Source organism: Carassius gibelio, chromosome B21 (genome assembly GCF_023724105.1).
Source record: "Carassius gibelio isolate Cgi1373 ecotype wild population from Czech Republic chromosome B21, carGib1.2-hapl.c, whole genome shotgun sequence".
Taxonomy (NCBI): Eukaryota; Metazoa; Chordata; class Actinopteri; order Cypriniformes; family Cyprinidae; genus Carassius; species Carassius gibelio.
In genome coordinates this window covers 9,717,768-9,733,549 of record NC_068416.1, presented here as the reverse complement: position 1 = coordinate 9,733,549, position 15,782 = coordinate 9,717,768, and the positions used below count along the sequence as shown (strand labels likewise).

The window sequence follows — 15,782 nt, the reverse complement described above, 5'->3', positions numbered from 1 at the left end:
CTTGTGACAACACCAATATTATCAATTACACCACACATTTACATGATCAGATATTTTTCCCTTCCTTTAAGCAAAACGAATACTTAAAAATGGTGGATTTATTATTATTCTTAAAAAGACAACAATAAAACAGTACATGATAAACCCTATTTCTCACAATAATCAATTGGTTTGAGTAAGGCAAACCTACATTTTTATATTAAATATACTTGTTCAAGTATTTATAACTTTATTTTTCTTCATTAAACTGACTTATTTCAAGTTCTCTGAAGTGTTTTGAATTTGAACAGTTTACTTTAGAGAAACTCTAATTTAGAGTGTTACACATATTAAAACAAAGTGTTACAAATAAATAAATATACTGTGCAAGATTAATGTTAAGTGAGTGATTTAGTAGTTTGAGGTTTTGCTATGCTAGTTTCAAGATTATTTTGGTCTATATTGTATTACTCATTTAGCAATTGTTATGCTAATCAAATAATTGTGTTATCAATAAGCATGATAGCATTTACTGTATTAACAAGTTATAGCTACATAAGTTTCCACTGCTAAAATTAATCTCTAATTAAATTGAGATTACATGATCATTTTGAGTGTTTTCAAATTTCAGTAATTATTTTCAGTTGATTTTTATTAAATAAAGCAGTTCTTGGTTTCCTGTTATTTTCTTTTTATTATCTAATATTTTTAAGGATCATATTTGTTTAAACAATACAAACCTTGGAGACAAGGTCTATGTTGAATCTGCGTCCCTCTTTTACCAACTTTTGATATGTTATCTTCTTTTCCACCTCTACAGGTGGATCTGCAGGGCTGCTGATTGGCTGCGAATCTTTCTCTTCCTGTGATTGGCTGGGCTCTGAAATATCAGATGTATGCTGCTCCTCCTTAGGCTCAGAGAATTCGTGCTCCTCGTTCTGCGTCGTAGCATCGGCTGCTGTAGCGTCGTCACCTGTAACTGTAGAGTCCCCGGCGGTCTCTTCTGACACAGTCTCAGCATTCATGGGCTGACAGCTTGTTAAAAGGCCCTTCGCTTCCTCTTCTTTCTCTTCTTCCTCACTATAAAGGACAAATAATAAATACCTTTTGACCAGTGCTTAATTTGTAAAATGCGAGGTCCCGGAACAAAACGGGGTAACGGATCCGGCATGTGAATATAGAAAGGAAAGGTAACGGAGCATTTGCGCATTTGACGCCCTTCAATGTTGTGTGACAGATCACTTTAGTTTAAGCAGCACGTGACCGATCATGTCTTCCTCTTTATTTACAGCACCAAATAAGCATAAATAAACATGTAAGGTATGTCGAAAGAAACTGCAGAAAAAAAAAGACAATAAAAAAATCATGTCACATAATGTTACATTTACCTCAGTAAAGAAATTCAGTGTCCTTAGCTGGATTTGCTAAATTAATGCACTAGATTACATTCATAATAACATGTTCTTCAGTATTTAATGTATATTTGAATAATCTCATGACAACAAGTCTTTATTAAAGCCACAAATTAAATGGTTAGATTTCCTAAAAATACCTGGAATATAAAGAACTTCATACAAGCAAAGTTTTAGCTTTATAAAATACGCAGTACAGTTAGTTTCTAATTTGCTAAGGTTCACCTTCATCATTATTGTTATCGAAATATAATTCACAATGCTAGATAAAAAAATACAATTAAAATAAATTAGACCTGTCAAAATTGTTTGGATTTTATCAGGAATTGCATAGAAGTGCAACATTGTGTATCGTTTATTATTATTTATTAATGAATTACTTTATTTATTACCGTATTTTCCGGACTATAAGTCGCACTTTTTTTCATAGTTTGGCTGGTCCTGCGACTTATAGTCAGGTGGGACTTATTTATCAAAATTAATTTGACATGAACCAAGAGAAAACATTACCGTCGTCAGCTGCGAGAGGGCGCTCTCTTCCGCCCTCTCGCGGCTGGAGACGGTAATGTTTTCTCTTGGTTCTAAATGAATGCAACTTATAGTCCAGTGCGACTTATTTATGTTTTTTTCCTCATCATGACATATTTTTGGACTGATGCGACTTAGGTGCGACTTATAGTCCGAAAAATATGGTATATATTATTCATGATCTGTCTTTTTAGAGCCTTTTACCGTAAAATAGAAGTAACATTTAAATTATCCTAATAGTCAGTTCAGTTAGTTTGTTATCTAGCATGTTTATTATTCTGAAACAATGCACAATACCCTAACATAATATTTTACAATTTAATAAAAAGCAAAGCAAATGTGCACTCAAGAGACAAAACACATAAGATCTGTCTTCCATCATTTGTTAAGGACTCATTTAGACCATTTTAATTGTAAATAAAATGAAAGCCAACCTGGCATAACAGAAAACTTCTAAGTTGGAAATAGAGGAATCCACAGAGCTGAGAGGCACCACATCCTCTCCCTCATCAATCAAGCTCCTCCATACTTGCTCCGACTCTGTGATCTGTACCTCCTGCTGATTCTGAGAACACACGTTACAAACCAAAATCAACCGTTGACTGCAAAACCACAAGGTGACCTACAGCTTAAAACCACTCAAATGTAGGATCAGTTTTAAAAAAATGTCATTCAGTTACCTATAAACTTCACATAAACTTCTAAGTGAAAAAATGATAAAATACTGACCTTATATTCCTCGATCCATGACAGTAGGCCATTGAATGTGAAGCTTGCCCAGTTTCCAGCATAATAGTTCCTCCTGTTAAAAAAATAAATAAAAAAATTGTGTGTTTGTTGCTCTTCTTTTGTCACTTTGGATAAAAGCGTCTGCTTCATGCAAGAACATAAATGTTTACGTGGATCTCATTTCATAGACACTGAGCATCAAACTACCTGTCCAAATGCAGAACGTTCTGTCCGACTCTGGAGAGGGCCGCCGCAATGACAGACTCGGTGAGGCCTGGGAAATAAACACAGACAGAAAGCATTGTCACCGACCAGCATTGCGATCTCTCTCTGAATTGAAAGTTCCACTCAATTTGCGAAATGCGTACCATTTCATGCACACATCGCTGAAATGGTGAAGCAGTCCAACTACTTTCACAATTGCTCTAATGCAAAAAGCATTAAGGCTCGCTGGAGGCTTATTCACTTTAACTGCTGCGGATACATCCAGTTAGAAACAGCAACTCAGCATAAGGACAATGACACAGCTAACAATATTGTGTTTCATTCAATCTTTCATCTCCCATTTCTAATAAAGCAAGTCACTAGATTTTAGCATTCGCTCTGCCACAAATATGCTGCCAGTGATCCACAATGCTTCAAACAACTGAAATACTGTGTGGTCATTTGTACAGGGACACTAACGTGACACTCAAAAAACATTTCAGAAATCCAAGAAATCAATTAAGAAGTGAATAAATAAACTGATAAATTGGTGAATTATTTGAAAAATGGATTCATCAATAGATAAATGAATTAATTGGGTGTTGATCAACAAAGATCACCTAAAAAAACTATTAAAATTAACTTTACCAATTGTTATAAATAATGATATATCAATGAAAATTATTTAAATTTCTGATTTAAAAGTGTTCATTTTCATAATTATTTGTATATTAATAATACATTGTATTTTCAATTTGTTTATAAATAGTTATTGGTTTATCTTCTTTATATTTTATTAAGATGGTCGATTCCATTTATTTATCCACATTTATCCAAAAATCAGTGGTTGATAGCATTCTTTTTTTTTTTATTAATTGATTGATTTCTCAGCAGGTTTATTGTTAACTATAACTAAAAACATTTCTGCTACTTGAAATAAGGCTGAAATAAAATAAACACATTATAAATACAAAAAGAAAATGTTAAAAATTTGAATGAAAAAATGTAAATGAAAAAAAAAATCATGAAAATGGCAAAGGCACAAATGACTAAAATTAAACAAAACACAACAATAACCTTCTCAATTCATTTATCGATTTCTAAATTGATTTTTCAATTACTCATCTGGACCACAACTCTGGAAAAAAAAAATTAATTACAGGACCTAAAAATTCTTCATGTAATAACCTAGAACACTGTCTAAGACTTGATGGCAGCTCTGTCAATTATTTGTCATCAGTTAGGAACTTTGATAGCAATCTGTCCTTAGAAATCCACATTTCTAGCATTTGTAAAACTACATTTTTCCATCTAAAAAATGTATCTAAATTACGGCCTATGCTCTCAATGTCAAATGCATAAACGTTAATCCATTTGAAGCATTCACACACACACACACACACACACACACACACACACACACACAAAAGCCATAAAACAGAAGAATATAGTGACTACTGTATAAGCAAGTGGCATATGACTGTTTTTGCACAGTTTTTGAAACTGCAAGCAGCATGGATTTGGCATTGCTGATGCTGCACAGCATTTGGACAGTCATTTACATAAGGTAAACATTTCCCAGATAACTCGCTGACTATTAAAATTAAGTGCTCGTACAAGCTCTAGCTCACAAGCCAAAGTACCAATGGATCCAATTGGTATATTTACTAGCATACATACTGCTTGAGCTGAGGTTTACATACTTGGCAAAGCTGCACTATAAAGGCAGACGGAACGCGTGGGGTCCCTGAGAGCAAGATTGAGCAGCACCGGGGCTGAAAACAACTCCATTAAGCCGCTGAAGCGTCCCTGTCCCTCCATCTTTCTTCTTCTTCATCTGGCCTTGCACAGCCCCATCTCACACACACAATGGAAAAGTGATTTATTCCGAGCAGGTCCGTCGTATCTTTCCTAGCACTGGCTATTTCACTGATGGAGAATCCTGGGATTCTAGACACCCACATGTTCTCCTACAATGTGATGAAAAACCTTTGTCCAAATATAATGGCAGGACACAGAATTTCACCCTGTTGACTTTCATAATTTCTGATTTTATTGTGCTGATTTATCATCGCACATTAGTGTAAAATAAACATATCGTTATCTTAAAAAAATAATTAAAATCACTCTGTCGAAAACAACTTTCAACCCCTCCTGTTCTCTTCATTCCTGTTCCTGTCAATTTTTCAATTTGATTCTTGATGAATACAATCTGGCTCCACAATGTCTGTAACAGGATTGTGAAATCGTCCAGATTTAATGGCATATCATTCAGACTCAATGGCATAACATCGAAATTCACCTCTTCACTTTAACAACACATGTTCCTGAATTTATTGCGCCAATTCAATGTAAAAAATGTTTTTTACAATCCAATAAATTCCTGATGGATAAAATCTATTCCTGCAATCCTGTTCCGATGAAATGCATCAAATTAGAGCTTGAGATGTTTACTATGGAATAACTAATAATAATGCATCCTTTTGTGCTTTACAGTGGCATCATTTTATAAAATTACCTGAACTGAAGAAACCTAATTATATTTATGGAAAAGTATTACATTAATTCACGTGGCCTGTTTAAAAACAAATGCATCTCAATTACGCCCCTACCAGAGCAGCGACGGTGCGAGGAGCCTCAATATATCTGTCCAGATAATACTGAAGATGTTTTTAAAAAGTGTAAAGAACCTCTGGCCGCCATCTTTTAATGCCATTTATCCTATCCGGTATTGATTTTTTCACATCATGTTTGCTAAAGACAAACATTACCTGCCATAAAGTTCTGATGCCACATAGACATGCTGGGCGATAAATAATAGATTTGAGCTGGCAGGACTTTGATGACCGGGCAAAGCCCGAAATGCTTTCAGCAGGAATTGTATGAAATCATAAATCACTCTTCATTTCAGAGAACATTCCAAATGGATTCTATCTCTGCACCTTGAAAGTCATTTTTTGGTTATTTATAGTCGAGGCTGAGGGAGCGAGGGAGGGACTGTGTGTGAGAGAGAGAGAGAGAGAGAGAGTAAGAGAGAAAGGGAGAGGGCAGGTCACTTCTCTTACACTCCACCCATTATGACACCCATCCCCTCTATCTATCTCTCTCTCACATATACACCATGCTGTTGTATATTTTCCTTCCCATCTGTGGGAAGTGTAAAGGAAGAGTTCAACAATAATGAAAATTTTGTCATCATTTACTCAGCCTCCTCGTTCTGAGCCTGTATGACTTTCTTCAGCCATAAAAACACAAAGGGAGAAACTCAGAGCTGCTATTCCTTTTAATAAATAAAGGAACAGCAGCACAAAAGTGGTCCACACAGTGTTTGCTCTATATTCCAACTCTTCTAAAATTATATGATGCTCTGTGTGAGGAATAGTTGAATTTAAGATTTAAAAGTGTTTGGCATCACTGATGCATATTCTTGACTGTATATGTAAGGCAGAGCAATTTTCATCTCATTAATTTAAATGTCATGTAATGATATCAAAATGTCACAATACAATATTATTGCGATATCAAGTCCACGATACAATATTTATTGCTATATATACACAGGTGCTGATCATATAATTAGAATATCATCAAAAAGTTGATTTATTTCACTAATTCCATTCAAAAAAAGAAACTTGTATATTATATTCATTCATTACACACAGACCAATATATTTCAAATGTTTATTTCTTTTAATTTTGATGATTATAACTGACAAATAAGGAAAATACCAAATTCAGTATCTCAGAAAATTAGAATATTGTGAAAAGGTTCAATATTGAAGACACCTGGTACCACACTCTAATCAGCTAATTAACTCAAAACTCCTGCAAAGCCTTTAAATGGTCTCTCAGTCTAGTTCTGTAGGCTACACAATCATGGGGAGGACTGCTGACTTGACATTTGTCCAAAAGACGACCAGTGACTCCTTGCACAAGGAGGGCAAGACACAAAAGGACATTGCAAAAGAGGCTAGCTGTTCACAGAGCTCTGTGTCTAAAAATATTTTCTTTGTAATGGTCTTAATGCCGTAATATTGTAATTTTTTGAGATAATGAATTTGGGATTTTCCTTAGTTGAAAGTTATAATTATCAAAATTAAAAGAAATAAACATTTGAAATATATCAGTCTGTGTGTAATGAATGAATATAATATACAAGTTTCACTTTTTGAATCGAATTAGTGAAATAAACTTTTTGATGATATTCTAATTATATGACCAGCACCTGTATATTAACAATAAGAAAATGAAGCAGTGACAGTGAAACATTTCCTTCTCAAAATCACCTTACTGTTAAAATTAGTATTGTGAAAAATAAGATCTACAACTTCTGTACTGTTTTTAACTTTAAATCTACATCTGAGTTTAAATGTACATGTGTGTGTCTGAAAAGCGAGGTGTGCTCTGATTGGCCAGCTATCCAGTGCATTGTGGTTAGCCGAATGCATCCAGCGTGTGGCGGTAATGTTCCGCCCCTTAAGACAGTGGTTTCCAATCCCAGTCCCTGATGCTATGCATATTTTGAATGTCCCTCTTAGTCAACACACTTGATTCTTATAACCAGCTCGTAAGAAGAGAGCTACAAGCCTATTTTAGTGCTGCAACAACGCGTCGACGTCATCGATTACGTCGACTACAAAAATACGTCGACGTGCATGAAATGCGTCGACGCGTCACACTTTTTACATCTCGCGTAATGGCATACTGGGAATGGAGAAAGTTGCATTCTATCACAAAAACAGAGACCATTGTTATCAAAAGTATGTGAATACTTTAAACAGAGGACAAATAAAATGGCCCTTTGTTCCCTTTGTAAAACCGATATGGTGAACCACGGGAGCACAACTCCGATGCGTGAGCACCTCAGAGGAAAACATCTGGGCGCTCTCCGGTGTTACGGTTTAGCTGGTTACCGTGTGATCTGGTGACCAACTTCCTGGTTCAGGTCTGATATTCTTGCGCTTGCGGCATTCTGAAAAGTTGAGATGTTTTTAACTCGATGCGGTGCGGACGCGCCTGGAAAAAACGAGCGCGTCGCGACCGCCTTGCTTCCATTATGAGCGCGCTTATCGCGTGCCTACATTGGAAATAACGAACTTGAGCGCACAATAGACGTGATATGTGAACGGCCCCTTAGGGCCGTTTCATAGTCAACGCATCTGTACGCATACGCGTCCCCGAGGCTACGCATCGTTACGCTTCGGCCGCCATTATGCGTCGGTGCGTAGCCAAATGTGTCGTCCTAGTTTTTGATACGCGACACGCCGATGCACGCAATACTATGCGTTGTCGGTGGGGGCGACATTTCAAGTATTGTACATTAATTCAAGTATATTGTGTTTACAGAAGAAGAAGGTTTGAATACAATGGCGGGCAAAGAGGAAAAATTATGCGAACATACATATTCATCCACATTTATACGATAGTTCATCAGCAACAGAATACACTCCTCTTCAGTTTCCATTGTGATCTGAATATCACGCGACCCGACTCTACTACCCCCATTGTGTGAGCGGTGTATTGCATACACGCATCGCCCGTGATGCTTGCGTCCACTGTTTAGACTATGAAAGGGAGCGCATCGCTCGCGTTGCTTGCTCGCGTTGACTATGTAACGGCCCTTAAAAGACCGCGAGACAACAGTCACAAACCACCGAGCTACCCCGAATCAGCTCGAGATCTCTGGAAACCATGCTAAACCATAGCAGAACCCTGACTACATTTTATGTTTTGTGATGCTAAAGAACATTTCATGACGTCTCGGACAACTGTAAATGTATGGCTACTGTGGTTTAATTATAAATGCTATCATAAGCTCATATTTACCATAGTAAAATAATTTTCTTTGCCTCTTATTTATTTTATACTGTAAAAACTTCAACCCCATAAGTTGAAAATGAATAAAGGTTGAAATATTATACTTTTTGGTAAAGTTATCCAAAGGATTCATTAGCTAATTAAAAAAAAAGAACATTAGATTAATTATTTATTGTAAAAAAAAAATCATCGTTAGATTAGTCGACTAATCGAAAAAATAATTGTTAGATTAGTCGACAGAAAAAAATAGTCCTTAGTTGCAGCTCTAGCCTATTTTGTTCTGTTAAGATGTTGCTGTTATGCAAAAAAAAAAGACAGTGACAAAAAGAGCGCTACGTGCATGAACTGCATTCCGAATGATTTGATCCCTGCACCAGGTTCACTGCTCCCTACTCCCTGAGCAGGGGAAATCCTTTAAAAAAAGAAAATAAAAGTTTATTCACCTCTGAACATTCATTTATGGATGTGTGCTGCGCTGCTGCCTGCAGCATCTTCACACATGGATAAGTATGACATCATATACCTCTGTAAATAAGGAATATCTGGTGGCAGAATATCTGGTGATGTCCACTTCACAGAGCACTTATGATCGAACAGAACAAACATTGTACGTGATAAGAGGAATGGTGTCTTACCATACCCTGATGCCGTGTCCCAGTCAAAAACAATAAAACCATTATAAACTAGGCATTTGTTGCACAAGTAGGGAAATAATGACTGATTATAATGATTTATACAGTTTTTTAACGCACTGCGGATTGCACTGCATATTGCACTGCGTAAACATAAAACAATGTCTGCATTTGTGGTCGAAGAAATAACAAACAAGAAGATCTAATCTACACTGCTCAAAACTCTTGTTTAAATATGTAAATGTACTTACAGACTGTGTGTCAGAAGTATTTTTACAGGTATTATTAATGATTTATTCGTAAATATTATTATGTTTTGGGGGAGGATGCATCATGTAAAATTTAACAATCTAATTCAATTTCATTCTTGTAATAAGGCTTTCCCCCCAACATTATGATGAATTAAAATCATGTTCATCATAGAAGAGTTCTATTCAAGTCACTGTAAGTATGCATTGCATTATTTAAGTATTTAAGTAATTAGTATGAGTGTCATGTCAGTGACCCACAAACCAAACTGCAAACTTAAGCTGCAGAGAAAAAAAAAATCGAACCTCTTCAAATGAAGCGAGTGTCAGCATCGGCCTAAATAAAATCTAGATGTAGATGTCTAACAGAAAAACATTAAGTTCCAAAGTCATAAACCCTGTTACAATGATCACTGACAATCTACAAGCAGTCTGTGACTACGAGGCCCATTGGAGGTCCTACTAACAATCAATTCCACACTAATGCTCAAGGGCCATGAGAAATCAATCACCTGAAAAGAGCACAGGGATATATGTGAAGGTGTTCTGCAATCACATGACTGCTAATAGAGGCTATTCAAGCTAAAGGCACATGGGGTCCAAGCAAGATGAATAGTTACATTAACCCAGGCTCAAAGTGCGAGCCGGTGAAATTTCTTCATTGCTGCTCTATTAGCGGCAGGTAAGGGAACAGCTCTGATACGAGATGAACTAAACGTGCATCTCAGTCAGGCCTGTCAGCCAATGATAGCTGAGCCTGTAACGATGCTCTTCAGTAAAGAGTATTGTACCTTCACATTGTCTGCATCCTTTAGTCTCTACAGCTGCTGTGTTTTAATATACATTCATCATGAAATACTGTTAAATCCAGTTACCGTTTGGACTTTTAGCAGTTTGCAGAGTAGCTGTCAGTGCATTAGTGCATCCTTATGCGCAAGTAGCAATTCCAGACAAGAGCTTATATCTGATAGGTAGGCGAGTGTTTAATTGCAGCATGAAGAAAAACCTTTTAACATGCTCACTGTAACAGAAAATGGACCAAACAACTTCAAAGCTTTACAATACTAAATAATCATTCATAATACTTGAAATGTCAATACTCTGCACCAGGGTTGTTGATTCATTATCACAAAGCAGAGCAATGCAGAACTATACTGTCTAAATCAGTCCCTTACATTCATTAGGTCATTCTGACATTAGTCTAGTAAAGAGATAATTCACACAAAAATTAAGATTCTGTTACCATACACTCGCCCTCATGTCATTCCAAACCTGTATGACTTTCGTTCTTCTGTTGAACACAAAAGAAGATATTTTGAGGAATTTTGGTATCAAACAACTTTGGTTACCACTGACTTCCATCTGATTGACGAGGGGGGAAAAAAATCCCAAAATGCTCAGGTAGGTTCAGGGATAGACATGGGGGGTGGGGGGGGGGGGGCTTCACTGTCCCAATAAGGTGGCATCTATGCAATAATTTCAATACATAGGAAAATTTACACTCAATGTGTTATTACTGCACACTGTTTTATAACGTTCTACCATACAGAGGTGCAAATGGGTGCCACTATTTGCACAAAGTATAAAAAGCATTCATTCAACTATAGTTTACACGTATTGCAAAGAACATACTGCTATTTGCTCATACTCTAAATAGAATCTATTGTTATATGCACTTAGTGTAAATAGCATTTAGCTTAGAAATACTGCTATGTTCACTTAGTGCAAATAGAATCCATTGTTATTTTCACTTACTGTGAATAGCATCTATTGCTATTTGCACTTAGCGCATATAGCCGCTGCATATTTATTATGTTGTCAATATTTTCCTTTGCATGGACCAATTTCAAACCCATTCAAGTCCACACCTGATGCAATAACAAATTCATAGGAGTAACAAAGGAACTGATGACTGGAGTCGTGTCAGTTACTTGTAGATTACTGTGGTGTTTTTATCAGCTGGACTCTATTTCTGACGGCACCCATTCACTGCAGAGGAACCAATGGTGAGTGCAATGTTGAATTTCTCTAAATCTGTTTATATTAAGAAATAACTCCTATACATCTTGGCTGGCCTGAGAGTGAGTTCGACTTTTTGTTAACCATTTATTTATTTTATTTTTTTATTATCTTCTCACTCTATTTTGGCTTTGTTTAAAATATACTGAGAATTTCATATACTGCTGCCTTGCTTGAGTTCATTTTGGGGCACAGATATAAAAGCATATATTTGAAAGATACTAATTCTGTAGATATCAGACCTACCGAAGTTTCACATCAAACAAAAAAATCTTGGAAATCTTGAGATATAGCTGTAGCTGATTCTGGAAGTCATCCATTGAACCCGATTAACTCCACACACTACACAACACCAACTGCAGGAAAATAACCTGAAGCCAGGGGGAATTTCAGTTTGCCGTTCTGTTCTTGATTATTCTATTTCACTCTAAGCCTCTGAGCCAAACAATATAAAAAATGAAAAGGTCCACGGGCATCTGCTCCCACCTCAGCAGACCCTGAGCATGGGCTCTCCGGGGACAGCCGGGTCAGGTGCGAGTTCACCAGCTGACAGGCTGCGACCGACGGGAACACAGTCCTTCACACAGTCAGAGGGTCTAGCAGGCATCATTATGGAGGCCGCAGTATTCATTAACAACTGCTCCCTGTCCATATCCTCATTTGTCGCCATATCCAGCAGCAAAAACGGGGGTAACTAGGGAGTCTGGGACAAGCACGCTTGTCTGAGCAACCTTGACACGGAACGGAGTCTGAGCAGAAATAGTCCAAGCTGTGAGTGTCCCCGTGTCACCGCTTGCCTTGGGACCAACTGGCTCTGGTGGTTTTGCATGAGCGGAACCAGAAGTGGGCCAGATATATTCATTTGCACACCATCAATCACAGCACGAGAACATTGCTCTTAGCCATCGCACTAACCCCTCTTTTCTTTTTCTTTTTTATCCATCTACCTCTCCTCCCTGTTGTGAAGAACAATGCTCTGCACCAGGGAGTAACTTCATCTCCTGCTGGCTTCAGCATTGTCCTGAGGATCTGGCCTGCATATAAACACACTTCTGTGCTTTGAATGAGGACACGAGAGAGAAAGAGGACAGTATGGTTCCAGGGGTCTCGCTCTGCACCACGCAGTCCGGTAAAGTAGCCATCCTCCAGAGGGTCCGCAGCACAAACCTACAATTCAGTGCCATGTTTGAAGCAGGTCACAGAGTCAGGGTCAGCTCTAGGTCTGTTAAACGACAAAATGGTTTGTGCACTACTTTAAAGCACTGATGCACTCAATAAAGAACTAGGGCTAAACTTTAGACCAGGCCAGGGAATGTTAAACTACAACTGTCCACTGTAAAACCCACTGTGCATCCTTGATTGGTTAGTTTAGTTAGAAGCCCAAGCCATCGCCGTTGTGCCTAGAATCCCAGATTACCACAAGGGAGATGTTTCTGTAATAAGTGTACTACTGCTAGTTGCTTTGGATAAAACTTACTTAATATAAAATATTTCATATAAAAACTGACTTTGACTTTAGTTATCGGAAATGATTGGATCGGTTTTTGTGGCTCGGTTTAACTTTTTCATGGTTCGGTTTGTTTCACGGTTTTAGAGTAATGGTTTCGGTACAGTTCGATATGTGCTATGCTTATGGAAAAACTGTACTTTCTAATAATAAAAAAAAAAAAACAGAAAGAAGAATATTCTATCCAACTGCAAGCAACATCACAAATAAATACAATAAAGATCCAAACAATAAACAGTGATTTTCAGTTTTTTGTGTAGTAAAAGCTTCTCCACCTGAACGAGTGTTGCAAAGTCTGCGGTTGTTTTTCATGTCCGTGGGTTGAAGCGACCCCAATACCAGTAACGTGATGTTTAGCCCCTAAAATGCGAATTTTTATCAGTGAACCTCCTGGAAATGCGATTGGGCTAGTTTTGAGAAGCAATTGGGCTGGATTTGTTTTGAAAGCATGGCAACCCTGATCTGAACGCACGTGCTGGAGATGTACTTCTAATCACAGGAGCGCCACTGACGAGATGTGCATGAAAATCGCATTTGATTTTTTTGCACAGCCCTATTAAACACACTACTTAAGAGAGAGCTTAATATTTGCGAACGTTCTGAGTCGCGGGTTTGCACGCTTCGAATGAGCACACGTTAGGGCTGCACGATGTGTCGTTTAAGCATCGATATCGCGAAGTACGAATCCACAATAGTCACATCGCAGGATGTGCGATGTAGGCTGTCTTAGTTGATCTGTTATTAATTAACTGTACGGGCCAGCTGCTCCCCAGGCCTTGACGAATGTGATTCGCTGATTAACTGCACAGCTTAACCATCATAGAGTGAAAGTTTTGACAGGGCAGAGAGAGAGAGAGAGTGCACGCGAGAGAGAGACCCCCGGCCGCATGCTCACCATCTTCAAACAACACGAGCGCTGTCTTGCTCTCTCTCCCTCACGGATATTAATCAATTGACATGATGGTGTCGATGTTTAAATCATTTAAAATGAGAATGGAAGTGTGCTCACCCCATTTTTGTTTGTAAGAATTTTTTTTATTAGATTTCATATCGCAATATATATCGCAGAAAAATAAAATATCGCAATGTAATTTTTTCCCCAATATCGGGCAGCCCTAGCGCACATTATTTATTATAATATTATTCTTATTTTTATTACTACCCATATGCTTTTGCTTTATACAGACAACAAACAATTAACAAATTAGACAACAAAGTTATTAAGCCAATAAAATTATTATTTTTTATAATAACTGCTGTAAATATTAAGTGTTAACAATCATGTTTATTATTATTTTTGCTGTTATTGTTCTTATATTAACACCATGCTTTAGATTTGATTTATACAGATAACAAACTAAATAAAAAAATAAACAATATGTTGTTCATAAAATTCTGTAATAATTGTTATCATTAATTGTTGTACATATTAAGTGTTAATAATAATAATTATTATTTGCCAGTTATCAGATTTAAAGAATGTCTTGTTTTTATACAGTAAGACAACAGAAAGGTAACTCATAAAAAAAGGTAAAATAATAGATACGAAATGTGCTATTCATGTTAATAACTGCGGTAAATTCGTGTTTATGATACTGTAATAATCAATTATTATTATCCATTTGAATTCACCCAGAGTTCAGCACACAAACACAGCAAATTATTCTCAGCTTTATTTTGCGCTTTCTTACACATTCGCTCCAATTATACAATTCAGCAGTCAGATAACTGTCAAAACAAATACATGTTATTCTCCATCATACATGTCAAAAACACATCCCCATTTATTTTAGCGTTCATATGTCGCTGTGTCTGTGGCAAAACACAGAGAGCGTCATTCTACACTCATTTCCCACAACAATACCAGGCACAGAAAACACCTCTGGAGCGCAAACCATTAAGAATGATCATGTTAACGTTGATATTTCATACCTGTTCCGAGAATGACAACATCAAATTGAGATGGGAGCTCCTCCGCAGCCATCTTGAAACTACACACTGTCACGTGACACGCTATATCGTGACGTAAACTTTTTTATTGCCTAAAACGTTCATTATATTTAAACACACAGTAGCCAAATTGTACACAACGTTTTTTCAGAACTGGAATCCTCCGTGTTTTAAACGAAAGAAGAAAAAAAACGTTAACGATTTTTAATTTAATTTAATACAACATAACTTAATGTAATGATCTAATATAAAATTTTTATCTCAGTATAACATACACTACTTTGCAAAAGCCTTAGGCCAATACTGGCAAAAGGAATGTTTGGAAATGTAAACCAATATTTCCCACTAATGCAAAATATAGAAATAATTTTCATAAAACAATGTTGTTGTTGTTTTTGGTGAAAATGTAATGTCCTAATACTTTTGCACAGTAGTGTATGTTCAAAATGTTCAACAGGTAGACTTATTTTAATATTCATAGCCTACAAACACAAGGTGAGGCTATTGAAAATGGATCAGTATGCTTTTTTTTTTTTTTATTCACCGATGGCTTATGTTCCCAGCTGCTGCCAACAACAGAATATTGTTTCTTCAAATAGCAGGAGCTGGGAAGAGGTGTTAATGATGAGCTGTCAAAATACCCTCTTGGCTCTCACAGTCACTGACAGCCAGCTATCAAGATGTATTTTTTAAAAATCAAATCTAAAGACATCTAACTTCTTATTAGAAATATTAATTAAAAAATATATGAGAACAT

The 15,782-nt window shown here is 36.8% G+C and overlaps 1 protein-coding gene across 1 annotated transcript in view; it reads right to left on the bottom strand.

Moving 5' to 3' along the window:
• The window catches only part of chm (CHM Rab escort protein), a 53,412-nt gene extending 38,331 nt beyond the window's left edge, over positions 1-15,081 (bottom strand). The window contains exons 1-5 of the mRNA XM_052588466.1: positions 15,008-15,081; positions 2,856-2,922; positions 2,649-2,721; positions 2,354-2,484; positions 720-1,059 (exon numbers count right to left, since the gene is read on the bottom strand). Of these exons, the coding sequence (XP_052444426.1) occupies positions 720-1,059; positions 2,354-2,484; positions 2,649-2,721; positions 2,856-2,922; positions 15,008-15,059 (663 nt within the window). The 5' untranslated portion in view covers positions 15,060-15,081. The remainder of the gene's footprint in view (positions 1-719; positions 1,060-2,353; positions 2,485-2,648; positions 2,722-2,855; positions 2,923-15,007) is intronic.
• Positions 15,082-15,782: the final 701 nt, after the last annotated feature.